The sequence below is a fragment of the Dendrobates tinctorius genome, unplaced genomic scaffold (genome assembly GCF_039654945.1).
Source record: "Dendrobates tinctorius isolate UK_male_01 unplaced genomic scaffold, ASM3965494v1 ptg000070l, whole genome shotgun sequence".
Lineage (NCBI taxonomy): Eukaryota > Metazoa > Chordata > Amphibia > Anura > Dendrobatidae > Dendrobates > Dendrobates tinctorius.
This window is the reverse complement of record NW_027361738.1, coordinates 68,083,321-68,100,657: the sequence shown is the minus strand read 5'-3', so window position 1 is coordinate 68,100,657 and position 17,337 is coordinate 68,083,321. Positions and strand designations below refer to the sequence as shown.

The window sequence follows — 17,337 nt, the reverse complement described above, 5'->3', positions numbered from 1 at the left end:
ACTATTTCCTGCTGCTCATCCAGAGGTGCCAAGCATAATGCTCACCCATTTTGCGGGGTGTTCTCTTTTAAATTTCACATATTAATGGCACAGATGAGACGCAAGAGAAAATGAAAAGTTCTTGCCCTCTTCCCAAGCGTTTTGCTCGCTGTACGGAATATATTGTGCAAATGCATTGACAAGAGGAACCACAATGAAAAACCCCTTCTTCCAGCATACAAAGTACTTTAACATAAGTCAGCTGTTGGCTCAGCTGTATACACGGTGCACTTAACTTTAGACAGAGCAATGAAAAGTTTGTTTGTGAATATCTTCATTTTGATCTATCTAACGATAGTTCTGTAATTAATTAATTAATTAATTAATTAAAACTCCTTTCCTGAAGGCCATTTTCTAATAAAATAACTGTTCCTTTGCAACTAATATAATTATTTTTAGTGGTTGATGACATATACAATGATATTATTTTACTCATACAGTTATCAAAGTACCCTGAAACCTGCTACAGTATTTCCCATTTGCATTATGATGATAATCACATTTTAAACAATTCAATTTTCCTTCATGCATTCCAGTATCTGACATTTCACATGCTTGTGCCAATATGTAATCCCCCTATTTCACTTTTCATATATATGTATTTGTTTGCTTTTTATATGTTGGTGCTTTAGATGATATAGGGTTAGATTGGATTTCACCCTACCTAAGTGTTAGCCAGAGAGCATGTGATTGTCAAGGCCTCTCAGTTGCCTGTCTTGCATACCCAACATCCCCCCTACCTTTCCAAGATTGTTGGCCCTCCGAAACTCCTTATTGCCTCCCTGTGCCTGTGTCAGCACTGTAGCAGTAGATGGATTTCAGTAATGAGCCATTCTTTACTTTCCACCCTGCGCTCCCTCCCTCTGCCTGTCTGTCTTATCCCAAGGAAGCTTGTGTCGCACTAGCACACGGGATTGTTTGCAGTCGGGTTACTAGTGAAATATATACTTTATATCACGGAGAGGTTGATTTACACTTTCCTTAACTCATATGATTACCAGAGCTTCTCCAGTCATCTGTCTACTAATATATGTACATTACTAGTGAAGAGATCTGCAGAAAACTATGAACTCAATTGCTGCCTGAGACAAAATCTATAGCGACTACCGAAATTATAACAATAATAAAAACAACAAAGACTCCGAAAGGATCAGCATGATTATATTAGGTACATCTTGGACAAATTAACCCCAGTTAGCACATTTACTTTGTTTACGGCCATATTCTAGCTTTTCTAGATAGAGCTTCCTAGCAAAGAAAAGAATTACATATTCACATAGTAATATAATGTAATAATCAGCTTGGTAAAAAAGTCTCCATTACAAGGTATTAGATAAAGATCAAAATGTAGCAGTTTATTCTCACACTGTGGTTGTGCACATAAACTACCATACATTAGCATATAATAATAATAATAATAATAATAATAATAATAATAATAATAATAACTAACTTGTGCTAAGAACAACTTATGCAACCAAGCCAAGGTTTTTTATTTCTCTAGAATATTACCACAGCCAGGCTTAACATTTTGTACACTGACATATGTACTCATATGTACTCAACTCAACTAACTGACATATGTATTCAACTCAACTATACTCATGGATAACACAATATGGGTAAACAACATCAACAAAAGGTAAGAACAAACAATATATATTTAGGTCTCCAAAGTATGACAAAAGGCCAGAATTGTCTCCACAACATTAAAGGAGACATGGTGTGGCAGTACTGGAGCTCATTTTGTCAGTTTCTACATTTGACTATTTGTAGGCTCTCACCATGGAGCACTCTCTGCTCTCCATCTAATTAACAAGGTGTAATCATGTTCTGTAACCTTTACTGTGCAGGCCCACCTAGTTTTTTTGTTTAGTAAATTGTAACTGCAATTGCATTTTTTTTTGCCCTCCACCGTTTTTTTGGGTGCAGTGATTCAAACATTTTCTGAAATAATGTAAATCTGTATTTTATTATTATTATTACTAAAATAATGAACCACATTATTAGGAATCAGTCTTTTACAGCAGTAGGTACAATAGTGAGAATTTAATGCTCAATATATAACATTTCTAAAATCAGCCCCTAAGCCTCTTCATATATATGAGCAGAGGGCAATTCAAAACACAAATGTATTATATATATATATATATATATATATATATATATATATAATACTTACAGATTTACTGGACACATGTTATCATGGGTGTGTTCACAATTCAACAGAAAGGATCTTAAATGTTGCTCTCAGTTTTTTTTTTAGAATTGTCAGACAAATAGGTAGGCCTACAGGCTTTAATATTTTGGGACTGTTACCCAACCCCTGACACACTTGCTGCATGTGAAAGTCAAACATTTTTGGGGGCCTTTTTCCTACAAAAATCCTGAGTCATGTAACTGATTCTGAACACACATATATACAGCATGACTTCTAGCATTCTTGCAACTTTCCAATTTAAAACCTAGTTGTATCGTCTGTTGTTCTCCCTGGATTTTATTTAATTAGTCATATGAATTTGAGGTTCTTTTTGTGTCACATTCAATATAACAGAAAATGGATGAAATAATGACAATTGATTCCCAACTGGTTTTGCTTTTCCTTGCAATTTTTTATGGATATACAACAGGATGCAATATATATATATTCCACTGACACTATTATTTTTATAAACTCTGTAACTAGTATAAGTTATTGGTTCTCACTAAAGTTATTAAACATTAATGTCCTTCTTCAAGGTTTAATACAGTATTATATTGAGAATGAGTAACTGAACAAAACCTGTATATGGCAGCTATATGGGTATATTTTAATCAATACCTTTTAAGCATCCCTTTCATAATTGTTAATGTGATATATTTTACAGTTCAGCAGTAGAAACATCTAAAAACAAGAAGCCAAGTACCAATATAGATGTTTAACTAATTTGGGCTTTGGTGGATACATTAAATCCACCAAATTGGTGTATAACTGTTTTGAAATGTATCTGCCTAAGTTTCCTGCAGAATATCTTTTAGTAATTGTCCCTTCTGACCCCTCAGTATCAGAAAACTGTGCATGAGACATTATCTTAGTCACATGTACCTTACCATATAAATCTATTTTCCATAAACAGTATTTTAAAGCATAATTTTTACATTTCTGATTATAGCCTACATATATCTTAGAAAGTAATAATCAATGTTCAGATTTTAAGATATGTGCAGTAACCTAATAATTTTAACCTATTTTCCACTATTTTGTGTCAAATACTATTAGATTCAATCATCAGTGTGACACTAGTACAGTAAATTAGTGAAGTGTACTGCTGCTATATGTACATGTACGTTTCTTGAAATGTATATATTTCACTGTTTTTTACTCTTGCTTATATATTATGTAGGATAATTTTAAGACAGTTTACAAAATCAATAAACACTCCCTAATACTCAATGCATAAAAAAATGTATTGTTTCAAGAGGATCTGACTTAGTTTGAGGCCTTACATATTACACATTGTCTTAATGTTCTAAGTCCTACATTCTTGTGTTCTTAATTCATTTTCTATAGCAAACTTTTCCACAGTTTAAGTAAAAATATGTGTGCTGCCTGCCTTGTTGCATGTAGATATCAAAAGTGAAAACAAACTTTTAATCAACCCATATGTGAAAAAACAACGTTTTGGCACCACAGAGCCTTTGTCAAGCACTGGACCATATATGACAAGCACTTACCTATTGTGCCACCCCTATTTTTTCTTAGAGATTGTAAGATTGCAAGTAGGGCCCTCACGCCTCCTGTAACTGTTGAACTATTGGTAATGTCTTTTTTGTCTGTATATGTTCCAGCTTAATTGTAAATTACTACGGAATTTGTTAATTTGTTGCCGTTATAAAAATAAAATTATTATTATTATTTTGCACAATGGGCTGATGAAAAGTCTGCTTGCATTTGTGATATCTATATGCATTGTGCTGCTTTCGTTTTTTTGTACTTATATGTTTACTGGGCTGTAACTAGCATGCTGGCACCTATCATTAAAGTTTTGGAGGCTGTGTTGCCTCATATATATATATATATATATATATATATATATATATATATATACACACACATGCAACACTCCAGGAGATATTCAATACAAAGAATACAGAGGTTTATTGTTACAACCGAGAAAAGGCAAAATTTCAGCTCAGATACACAGAGCACATGTCAGGCTATCTATATATATATATATATATGTATACACACACGCATATGTATACAATTTTACCTATAACTTGATTTCAAAAAGGTTATATATATGTATACTGTATATATATATATATATATATATATATATATATATACAAAGTCATTCTGGGATGCAAACTAAAAGAGAAATATAATAGTTGGCATTAATCCAATGAGGGTCCTTTTCTATAGTCCATTTCAAAGCCTGTTCACTACATTGTTAGTGTATTTCTGTGATACACAAACTGTAGAAATATGTGTAACCAATATCTGTTTGTGTGATCATACAAAAAACTGTTTTTTTGTTGGGGTGCTTAACAAATTGAATAAAATAAAAAAAAAATCCTCCAAACTGACATTCATGTTATACCATCAGTTTGCATCAGTAGCACCAAACTCACTCAGCAAAAACAAGCAAACAAAAAAAAAACCATTAGGCTATGTGCACACACTGCAGATTCACCTGCAGGTTTTTTCCCGCGGAACCGCAGGTAAAGTGACCTGCGGTTTTGCTGCGGTTTGGCCTGCGGTTTTGCCCTGCGGTTTCACACCTCTACTATGTAAAGGTGTGAAACCGCAGCAGAATCCTCAGAAACAATTGACATGCTGCGGAAAAAAACCCGCAGCTTTTCCGCAGGTAAAAAACCGCAGCGTGAGCACTGCGGTTTTGAAAACCCATAGGCTAACATGGTAAAGTACCATGTCTGCGGAACTGCTGCAGTTCTGCAGGGCCAAAACCGCAGCAGAACCACAGCAAAAACCGCAGCGTGTGCACATGGCCTTAGTGTGATTATGGCCTAATAGCTCAATAATGTTTTTAATATATCTTTTACTTTTGTGCAGTTGATTGAGCAACTGATTTATACCATGTCATCCATTTGAATTCATGTTATAATCAGATTTTTTGCACCTAGGACTACTTTCAGGATCCATATCAGGAAACATGAGCATGCAGTTTGGGTCCTGAAAGAAAATATATAAATAATACATTTGTTGAGTGAATTGATATAAACTAATTTTTTTTCTGACCATCATTATGAATGGGATAACTGAAAGGATTCTTTCCTATATGCTTTGTTCCACAATAGACATGTAAGAAAACTCCACATAAAACATACAACAGTAACATAAGGACTCACTCAGACATCCCTTTATTATGTATGTCCTCCATCCATTGTTACACTTATCGATTATAGGCTATGCTGTTTTTTCAAATATTCGTGGATTTTTTTTTTTGCACACTGCATGTCCGCAAGAAAAATCATGACGACAGATCTGTTTTTGATCCTTGTCATGGATCAAAATTACCCATACACGTTTATAAGTCCAAGGAGATCCTGGATATCACACGTGTGACATCAGTTACCGTACGTGTACTGTCTCTGACTAACATTGCAATGTATAGGAGAAGATGTGTGATTTATTTATTTTTTTTCATCAGTGAAAATCACTGATGAAACACTAATGGTAATAGCTTACACACTGACCAAAAACAGATATAAGTCAGCTGAAAAACATTGATGAATAAACATTCCCCGTTTTTACATATAAAAAAACACATGGAGGTCTGAATTAGGCCTAAATCTGACAGTTTAAATAAGTGCCACAATAGCAACTATCAGGCTCGGACTGGCCCATAGGAGAAATAGAGAATCCTCCAATGGGCCCCTGTGCAGGACTGCTAATAAGTAGCGCTATTACACTTGATTCACAATTTGCAGAAAAAGGTATCTAATCATTCATTAAACAAGCTAGGCAAATGAATATTATATAGAAGCAATGTTAAATTTGTGTACTAGGGTAGTGAACAGTGGACCCCAGGAGTCAATGTTACTGGTGGGCCTTTACCAAACCAGTCTGACGCTGGCAACAATTATCACTAATGACTAAGGCCTTGTTTCTATTTATCTGGCCATACGGTATTCTTTCCACTTAGGCCGGAGTCACACTTGCAAGTGTGATGCGAGAAACTCGTGCGAGTCTCTCGCATTAATACCCGCTGCTGCCGGCACTGGGGACCGGAGTATGCAGCCGCACACTCTGGTCCCGAGTGCCTTTGGCAGTGCCAGTAATTGATGCGAGAGACTCACGCAAGTTTCTCACATTGTACTCGCAAGTGTGACCCTGGCCTTAGTGTGCCACAAAAAAGCCAGAAGGAAACTGATGTGGGTGAATAGATCCCATAGTCTTCTATGGGATCATCCCCATTCATTCGCCACATTATTTCAAGGATCTGAATTGGAAAACCCTACATGTTTTGTTTTACGGTAGAAACGCACCAATATTGCAGTAGAAAGTTGTGACAAAAACTGAATGCTGACTGATGCCAATTTGACATTACCTGTTATGATCAGATCAACATATGTCCAATTGTACACAGGGCACTTTACAATAATGCAACAACCAATCCCATATATAGTATATACAGGAAAAAAGAAGAGATCCCAACAATGAAGATAAAAACCAATATTTTATTAATCACCATTAAAATACATATAAAAAGCAAAATACTGTAGGGGACACCAGAGAACACAAATAGAAAAAAATCTGTTCAAGGGGGATTGTAAACTGTACTACAAGAAAGTACTCAATAAATGGAAAGAGACCTAAATATACGTATAGTCCAAAAATTATATAATGATGTATCAGTCATTCTTATATCGGCATAGCTGTAATAGTAACCAGTAAAATACCCTCCAGAAACAATAAAAAACTCATGGTTGCACAAAGTGCATAAGTGATAAGGTATAAACCAGATTGCCAAAGTAAGAATACTATGTCCCTACGCAAGGTGACCAAGGCACACATAAGGGATAAAAGGAATAAGTGAAATCAGTGTCACCCAGTGTACACCACGAGCACCACCATTATAAGGTAATGGTTTGCCATGATATTTCATTGATAGTATATTTGAACAGGGTATGTACACTGGGTATCAATATGGTGACACTGATTTCACTTATTCTTTTTATCTCTTATGTGTTCCCTAGTCACCTTGCTTAGGGACATAGTATTCTTACTTTGGCAATCTGGTTTATACCTTATACCTTATGTACTTTGTGCAACCATGAGTTTTTTATTGTTTCTGGAGGGTTTTTTACTGGTTACTAATACAGCTATGCCGATATAAGAATGATTGATACGTCATTATATCATTTTTGGACTATACGTATATTTAGGTCTCTTTCCATTTATTGAGTACTTTATTGTAGTACAGTTTACAATCCCCCTTGAGCAGATTTTTTCTATTTGTGTTCTCTGGTGTTCCCTACAGCATTTTGCTTTTTTATAGGTATTTTTAATGGTGATTAATAAAATATTGGTTTTTATCTTTATTGTTGGGATCTCTTCTTTTTTCTTATATATACTATATATGGGATGGGTTGTTGCATTACCTGTGATGAGTTAAGGCACAAGAAAACTGACCGTGATGACATAAATTAATAAAAAAACTGAATTATTTATTTTTTAAAGAAGTGATTAGTCGCTTGATAGAGAGGATTTGCGTCAGTCTGAGCCAATTGCTTTTACTACCATATAAATCAATTATTAGTGACCATAAAATCGTCTGGATTGTTACATCCCCATAGACACAAAAACGAAGCAAATACGTCATAGACTATCACATTTTTCACTCTCTCGTGTTATACGGGTTATCCCACAATTCTGGGTACAATTGCCATAAAAACAGTATCCAGTTTGGCGTGTTACACCTACTAGACACAAGTTCTCTCTTCCAATTAAAGACTGTAGGCCTCTTTCTTACGTCACGCTCCTCCAGTTTTTTCAGTGTTTTAAAAAAGCACCGTTACTTTCAAAAGTTTTTTTTTGCTTAATGTTATTTATGTTTTGCTTTTTTTTTTTTTTTAGCTTTTTTCCTTCCAGAAATTTTAAAGGAAAGGTTATGGGAGAAAAACTGGAAAAAAAGTCATGCAAAGAGCATCTAAGCATTACAAAAAAAGACACAAACCTGAACACATTTTATGCAGTGAATTTTAGATAATTGGCTACAGAAACTCCACAAAAATGTGGCTTTTTTCATGATAAAGGGTGACAAGTAAGCTTTAAAACAATGACATCCATTTGCACTTTTCTCATGTAATCCCTACCTTGTAAGGTGACAGGTCAAACACTGTAAAGAAAAATAAAGAATACTGTCAGATTAGGATTTGATTATGTGTGTTTTTCTATGGATTTACCAATAATCTACACACTTTTGTGAAATTTGGATGTATTATTCCATGGGGGGACAATATTGGCTATGGCTGTTGTGTTTTTACACAAGTAGGACAGTCATGAACACACTTTCCATGTTTATTTAGGCCTTGCAGTATGGTAAATCCAGGTCAATATCATGGTATATGGCTAATTAAGTCTTGCTGACATTTTCCGAATACTTGGAATAACTTGAATTTTTCCCAACTACCACCCTCTCACATTAGGTTTTCTCTTTCAGCCCCGAAAATACATCACAATTTTTTTTAGCTTTTTTTTTTTTTGTTATGCTCTTTTTACTGTAATTTATCTCCTGTAGAATAATTTATGTCACACTCGGTGAATTTCTGACAGAAATATTAGTGCAAATATTCATAAAATGTCACAAAAAATGGATGGCACGAGAGGGGGATTTTTTTCCCAAGACTTTTTGAGGACATATTACATCTCATAGAATCAGTTTCTATGAGGAACATTTCCGCCAAAAGTCTCAAGAAGTTGGAAAATGGATTACAAGGTGAGGTGTGATTTCTTTCCTCTAGCTTTTGGCTAACATTATATCACTTACAATTGGTTTATCACAGGAACATTACCTCAAAAGTTGTAAGATGTCCCAAAATAGATGATGTGAGGTGTTACTTCTTTCATACGACTTTTTAAGGAAGGCAAAATGACATCAAAGACGATGAATTCCTATCAGGAATATTACCTGAAAAGTAAATAGATTGTTATGTGTCAGTTATTTCTTTTAAAGTAATGTTACATCACAGACAGTTTCTGATAGTAAGATTTACTAAAAAAAAAAAAAGTCAGAAAATATCACAAAATGGTTGACGTGAGGTAAGCATCGTTTCTTTCTTAGATCGTTCTGAGGTAATGTTATGTCACAGACTGACAGGAACAAGCCATAAGACGTCAGAAAATGGAGGTGTAATGTTTTTCTTATGGCTTTTCTTGCTAACATTACATCACAGATGATGGATTTTTGGAAGGACTGTGACCTCAAAAGTCATACAACATGGATGATGGGCGCTTTCGTTTTTTTCATATAACTTTTTGAGGTAATAATGCATCACGGACAATGAATGTCTGACAGGAATATTACCTCAAAAAGTCAAAAGAAGTCACACTATCGATGACGTATGAAGGGTGAATTCTTTCTTATACATTTGTTTAGGTAAATGTAAGCCATAGATAATTTCTGACAGGAATATTACTTCAAAAAGCTATAAAATGTCACAAAATGGATGATGTGAGATAAGAATGACATCGTATGACGTTTTTGGGTACACAAAATGGATGAATTGTGAGTTATTTTTTCAGACATTTTGAGGTAATATTACATCACAGACAATTTCTGACAGGAATTTTACCTCAACAGTCAAAAGACGCCACAAAATGTCTAACGTGAGGTAATAAGTGACATTTGTGAATTAATTATGAATTATTGAGGTAATATTACTGATAATTTCTGACAAGAATATTACCTAAAGAAGTCACACAATGGAGGACGTGCGCGGTGTGTTTTGTTTTCTATGACTTTTGGAGGTAATATTATATCACAGACAATGTTTATGACAGGAATATTACCTCAAAAATTCTTATTAGGATGTCATGTCACAAAATGGAGTTTTTAAGATAATATGTCACAGACATTTTGCGAGGCGTGATTTATTTCTTATGACTTTTTAAGGTATTATTACGTCATCTAATCTTTGCATGATTGTTACCCGGAGAATTCAAAATATGTCACAAAATCGACGACGCGTGAGGCGTGTGATTTCTTTCATATGAATATTTAAGGTGCTATTACGTAAAAGACAAAGAATTTTGGATAATCTTACCTCCAAAAGTCACACAAAGACATAAATTGTCTCATGACATTTTGAGGTACACAAAATGGATGACGCATGAGGTGCGGGTTCTTAATTTTGACATTTTGAGGTAATGTTATGGCACAAATTCTGTCAGAAATATTATCCCTCCAGAGTCAATGGATGAGGTACTAGATGATGTGTGAGGTGTTATATATTTTTGAAGAAATATTTTGCATGCCAGAGATAATTTCTGACAAGAATATTACCTCAAAAGTAATAAAAATGTCGCACAGAGATGACGTGTGAGGTGTATTATTTCCTGACTTTCTGAGGTAATAACACACCACATACATTTTGTCCCTGACAGGAATATTACCTTAAAAGTATTAAGATATCCCAAAATGGATGGCGGGAAATAATTATGCCTCATGACTTTTCGAGATATTATGTCACAGGAAATTTTGGAGGGGCGATTTATTTCTCATGGCTTTTTTGGCCAATTCACACGACCATATTTTCGATCTGAGTGTACCAATATTAGTCAATAGGGCTGTTCAGGTAACTTTTTTTTACGGATCGAATATCTGCATAATAGTTGGTCGATTTCTTTTTATATGTGGAAAAATAAGATTTTAAAGTATAATTACATCAAAGAAAATGAATTTCTGACAAGAATATTAACTAAAAGAAGACATAAAGCCTTACAAAATGGAGGATGTGAGAGAAGTGTGAGGTGTTTCTTGTGACTTTTCGAGGTAAGATTCCTTTACTTCTGACCAGGGAAAATATTTTTTGCTAGAAAATATGCACTATTTTATTTCCCAAGTGTTCTGTAAACTGTACACGACTTTATGAACGTATCTCATCTCCAGACATGTTTCATGCACGCACACTTTGCTGCGTCACACAGCTGTCTTCCCGCCCTCAGGGAAAACGCGGCTTTTTTTTTTTTTTAACACGTGACGACACCGACTTAGTGACCTCACACTGTCCAACGTTCAACATGCCCTGCTGTTGTTATAGCAACAGACACGCAACCCCCTCCTTTCTGGCGAGAAGCTTTTGGAACGGCCCACTCGATGCTGACTGTAGGGGGAGGAGGTGACGTCAGGAAGGCCTGGACTACACGTGTCGTTTACATTACCTCCCCCTAAAAATGCAGAACGTTTCGAAGCGTCCTCTTCCGCTGGTGTCACCATGGAGACGGATACGTTGTTAGGCGCAAACTTTAGAGGCATCCTGGAGACAGACAACAGCTCCTGACACAGCGGTGAAGTGTGTAGCGCCCAGCCATGAGCCAGCGCCAGGTCCTGCAAGGTAATGATGAATACACAGATATTAACAGTCATTAATACTTCTGGACTTATATTGTAATTTCTGTAGCACTTAGCTGTTACCTCATCACACCCTCTAAGTGTCCTGCTCCCTGGGGGGTAACAAGACCAATTCTGATTGGTGGGTTCCCCGTGAATCACATTTATCACTTTATTTAATTCAGCCAATCACCTTCCTGCTTCTGGCGTCGGTGCGTCACACATCGCAGGAGCGTGACACGTTTTGGCGCGGGTCGCACTGACTTTGGCTGTAGGGTATTAGATTCTGGTCATTTTTAGATCTCCTTTTTTTCTTTCTTACTTTTGGCGACATGTGTCGAAAAATGTCTTGGCTCATGTGATAATTGTATCCATAGTCCCCCCCCCCCACACTGGTCATTTGCCAAAAGTGTCCTTAAAAGGCCTCACTCAGACATCCGTCCATCACGTACCTGTTCCATCTGTGATTTTCATACACAGACCGTGTACCCATACCTACCAACTTTTGACGAACAGAAAGAGGGACAGCTCATGCGGCGCTACGTGCGACGTGACAAAATTTGTCCGCGCCCCTTTACCTTTTTCCTTCTCCTCTGGCAGTAGGAGATGTCGGAGGGGCGGTGGTAGCGAGGGGGATTCTGCAGACGCCCAAGACCGCAGTGCGTAGACCCAAATCCAGGACTGTCCTCTGTATCTAGGACAGTTGGGACTAGAGATGAGCGTATGGATTCACACGGGTCTTTGTTCCAGCATCCAGGCAGCTTGACAAGAGGCCGTGAATCTCTAACCTCCCGGCATCCCCTACGCGGTTTTTGATCACCCAGCACTGGCGGGATGTCATCTGTACGTCCTGTTTATCTTTAGTTAGGACCTGTGGATTTAATTTTTGTTGCTTCATTCACAGTCGGAGTAGCCAGAACCTTCTCATCTTTATGTAGCTTCACTATATGACATCTGCCTTTTTTTGTGTCTGTAAGGCGTCTTTCACACGTCCGTATAATTCCGGTACCAGAGAAATCTGTGTGTCCGTATGTGCAATACGTGCAGCACACGTGTGGCAACCGTGTGCCGCATCAGTGCCAGACGGACGGCCGCCGGGGAAGGAGCTTTACTGTAAGCGCTGTACCCCGACGGCAGGTACTGAACGTGGCTCTCATTCTCCCCTGCTCTGCCGGAGATCGGCCCAAGCAGAGGAGAATGAATGAATGAAAAACCCGACGTGGGTCCCCCCTATGTTTTTGAACCAACCCGGCAAAACTCACAGGTGCGGGCTGCTATTCTCAGGCTGGTAAGGGGCCATACCATGCCCCCCCCAGCCTAAAAACATCAGCCCATAGCTGCCCAGAAAAGGCGCATCTATTAGATGCACCAATTCTGGAGCTTTGCCCAGCTCTTCCCATTTGCCCTGTAGCGGTGGCAAGTGGGGTTAATGTTTGTGGGGTTAATGTCACCTTTCTATTGTGGGGTGACATCAAGCCCACAGCTTAGTACTAAATCCTATAGTTGTTAAGGGGTTAAATAAACACACAGCCAGAATAAAGTATTTTAATTAAATCATACACCACACAGTTTTGACATCTTTACTGTTCTGCTAATCCAAGCGACGCCCTTGATCTCCTGTAATAAAGATAAGATAATAAACCAACAATATACCATATCTGTCCATCGCTCTGTCCCACGGCGTAATCCATATCTGGGGACTAATCAGTTTACAAACGGAGCGGTTCTAAATGCGACCATCCCGGCTGTAAACTACTGGTGAATGAATGAGAGGCTGCGGGCGCAGGCTTAGTGACTAGCGGTGACGTCACTGAGTCTGTGCTCCCTGCCAGCCTGAACTCCTGTGACCTCAGGACTGTGGGAAAATGCAAGTGATGAGGTCACTGTGACACAGCTTGAACTGCCATGACCTCCTCATCACTTGCATATTCCCACAGTCCTGAGGTCACAGAAGTTCAGGCCAGCAGCGAGCACAGACTCAGTGACGTCACCACTAGTCAATGAGCCTGCGCCCGCAGCTTCTCATTCAAATTTTTCACTCTTTGTTTCATTTTGGTAAATTCAAAAAAGTTCATTTTTTTTCTCATTAACCCCTTTCTGACATCAGACGTACTATCCCGTCCATGGGACCCGGGCCCCTATGCCCATGGACGGGATAGTACGTCTAGCGCGATCAGCGGCGCCCACGTGGTAAGCGCCGCTGATCGCGGCCGGGTGTCAGCTGATTATCACAGCTGACACCCGGCACAATGTGTCAGGGGCGGTCACGGACCGCCCCCGACATGTTAACCCCTTGCACACCGCGATCAAACATGACCGCGGTGTACCGGGGGTTAAAGGGAAGCATCGGCAGGGAGGGGGCTCCCTCCGTGCTTCCCTGAGCCCCCCACAGCAGCACAATGTGCAGGGCTGCTGCGGGGGGCTCTTTCCCTGCAGGCCCCCGAATCCAAGATGGCGACGGGGGCCTGCAGGGAGCTGACTTCTTCAGTGCCTGCAAAGCGCAGGCATGAGGAAGTCTGCAGCAGTGCCCGTGACAGATCGCTGATCTGTCACAGTGATCTGTGATGTGACAGATCAGCGATCTGTCACAGGACAGTGATGTCCACCTGGGACTATGTAATAAAGTAAAAAAAAAAAAAAAAAGTGTTAAAATAATTTTAAAAAAATCGCCGAATAAATTAGAAAAAAAATAAAAATATTCCCCCAATAAATCCATTTTTTTAAATAAAAAAAACAAAAACAATAAAAGTGCACATATTAGGTATCGCCGCGTCCGTAATGACCCGCCCTATAAAACTGTCCCATTAGTTAACCCCTCTAGCGAACCCCTTAAAAAATAAAAATAAAAAATGAAGCAAAAAATATTGATTTATTATCATACCGCCAAACAAAAAGTGCAATAACGCGCGATCAAAAAGACGCATATAAATATCCATGGTACCGCTGAATACATCATCTTGTCCCGCAAAAAACGAGCTGCCATACAGCATCATCAGCGAAAAAATAAAAAAGTTATAGCTCGCAGAATAAAGCGATGCAAAAATAATTATTTTTTATATAAAATAGTTTTCATTGCATAAAACCGCCAAAACATGAAAAAATAACCTAAATGAGGTATCGCTGTAACCGTACTGACCCGAAGAATAAAACTGCTTTATCAATTTGACCGCACGCGGAACGGTGTAAACGTACCCCCCCAAAAGAAATTCATGAAACGCTGGTTTTTGTTCATTCTGCGTCCCAAAAATCGGAATAAAAGCGATCAAAAAATGTCACGTGCCCGAAAATGGTACCAATAAAAACGTCAACTCGTCCTGCAAAAAATAAGACCTCACATTACTCTGTGGGTCAAAATATGGAAAAATTATAGCTCTCAATATGTGGTGATGCAAAAACTATTTTTACAATAAAAAGCATCTTTTAGCCTATGACAGCTGTCAAAAATAAAAACCGCCATAAATAGTAAATCAAACCCCCCCGTTATCACCCCCTTAGTTAGGGAAAAATAATAAAATTAAAAGAAAATGTATTTATTTCCATTTTCCCATTAGGGCTAGGGTTAGGGCTAGGGCTAGGGTTAGGGCTAGGGTTAGGGCTGAGATTAGGGTTAGGGGTGTGTTGGGGTTCGGGTTGGAGTTAGAATTGGGGGTGTCTACTGTTTGGGCACATCAGGTGCTCTCCAAATGCAACATGGCGTCTGATCTTAATTCCAGCCAATTCTGAGTTGCAAAAGTCAAATGGTGCTCCTTCCCTTCCAAGCTCTGCCATGCACCCAAACAGTGTTTTACCCCCACATGTAGGGTATCAGCCTACTCAGGACAAATTGCAAAACAACTTTTGGGGTCCAATTTCTCCTGTTACCCTTAAAAACAAAAAATTGGGGGCAAAAATCTCATTTTTGTGGAAAAAAATGATTTTTTTTATTTTCACGCCCGAGCGTTATAAACTTCTGTGAAGCACTTAGGGGTTCAAAATGCTCACCACACATCTAGATAAGTTCCGTGGGGGGTCTAGTGTCCAAAATGGGGTCACCTGTGGGGAGTTTCATTAGTTTAGGTACATCAGGGGCTCTCCAAACGCACATGACACCCGCAGACCATTCCATCAAAGTCTCCATTCCAAAACGTCACTACTTCCCTTCTGAGCCCCGACGTGTGCCCATACAATAGTTTTCTCCCACATATGGGGTATCAGCATACTCAGGACAAATTGGACAACAACTTTTGGGGTCCAATTTCTCCTGTTACCCTTGGGAAAATAAAAAAATTGGGGACTAATTGATCATGTTTGTGGAAAAAATACAATATTTTTTATCTTCATGCCCGGGCATTAAAAACTTCTGTGAAGCCCTTGGGGGTTCAAAGTGCTCACCACACATCTAGATAAGTTCCTTAGGGGGTCTAGTTTCCAAAATGGGGTCATTTGTGGGGGGTTTCCACTGTTTAGGTACATTAGGGGCTCTCCAAAGGCAACATGACACCCGCAGACCATTCCATCAAAGTCTGCATTCAAAAACGTCACTACTTCCCTTCTGTACCCCGACATGTGCCCATACAGTAGTTTTCTCCCACATATGGGGTATCAGCGTACTCAGGACAAATTGGACAACAACTTTTGGGGTCCAATTTCTCCTGGTACCCTTGGGAAAATAAAAAAATTGGTGACTAAAAGATCATGTTTGTGGAAAAAATACAAATTTTTTATTTTCATGCCCGGGCGTTATAAACTTCTGTGAAGCCCTTGGGGGTTCAAAGTTCTCACCACACATCTAGATAAGTTCCTTGGGGGGTCTAGTTTCCAAAATGGTGTCATTTGTGGGGGGTTTCCACTGTTTTGTTACATCAGGGGTTTTCCAATCGCGACATGGTGTCTGATCTCAATTCCAGCCAAAAACGTCAAATGGCGCTGCTTCCCTTCCGAGCTCTGCCATGCGCCCAAATAGTGGTTTACGCCCACATGTGGGGTATCAGCGTACTCAGGGCAAATTGCACATTAACTTTTAGGGTCCTGTTACCCTTGGGAAAATAAAAATTGGGGGTGAAAAGATCATTTTTGTGGAAAAAAATCTGATTTTTTTAATTGTACCTCTGTACGTTATAAACTTCTGTGAAGCCCTTGTGGGTTCAAAGTTCTCACCACATATCTAGATAAGTTCCTTGGGGGGTCTAGTTTCCAAAATGGGGTCATTTGTGGGGGGTTTCCACTGTTTAGGTACATCAGGGGCTCTCCAAACGTGACATGGCGTCCGATCTGAATTCCAGCCAATTTTGCATTGAAAAAGTCAAATGGCGCTCCTTCCCTTCTGAGCTCTGCCATGCGCCGAAACAGTGGTTCCCCCCCACATATCAGGTATCAGCGTACTCAGGACAAATTGCACAATAACTTTTGCAGTCCAACTTCTCCTGTTACCCTTGGTAAAATAAAAAAAAATTGAACCTGACGTATTTTTTTGTGAAAAAAAGTTAGATGTTCATTTTTTTTTAAATATTGAAAAAATTCCTGTGACACACCTAAAGGGTTAATAAACTTCTTGAATGTGGTTTTGAGCACCTTAAGGGGTGCAGTTTTTAGAATGGTGTCACTTTTGGGTATTTTCTGTCATATAGACCCCTCAAAGTGGCTTCAAATCAAGTTATCAAGTTTTTTGTGTGCCATATCTCTGTGATTTAAGGGCATAAAAATTAAAAGTTGGAAAATTGCGACATTTTCGCCAAATTTCCGTTTTTTTGCACAAATAAAC

General features: G+C 38.4%; 1 protein-coding gene across 1 annotated transcript in view; it reads left to right on the top strand.

The window, feature by feature from the left end:
• The first annotated feature begins 11,439 nt into the window (after positions 1-11,439).
• SPAG6 (sperm associated antigen 6) overlaps positions 11,440-17,337 on the top strand; it is a 251,931-nt gene continuing 246,033 nt past the window's right edge. Inside the window, exon 1 of the mRNA XM_073581813.1 lies at positions 11,440-11,601. Coding sequence (XP_073437914.1) covers positions 11,577-11,601 — 25 coding nt within the window. The 5' untranslated portion in view covers positions 11,440-11,576. The remainder of the gene's footprint in view (positions 11,602-17,337) is intronic.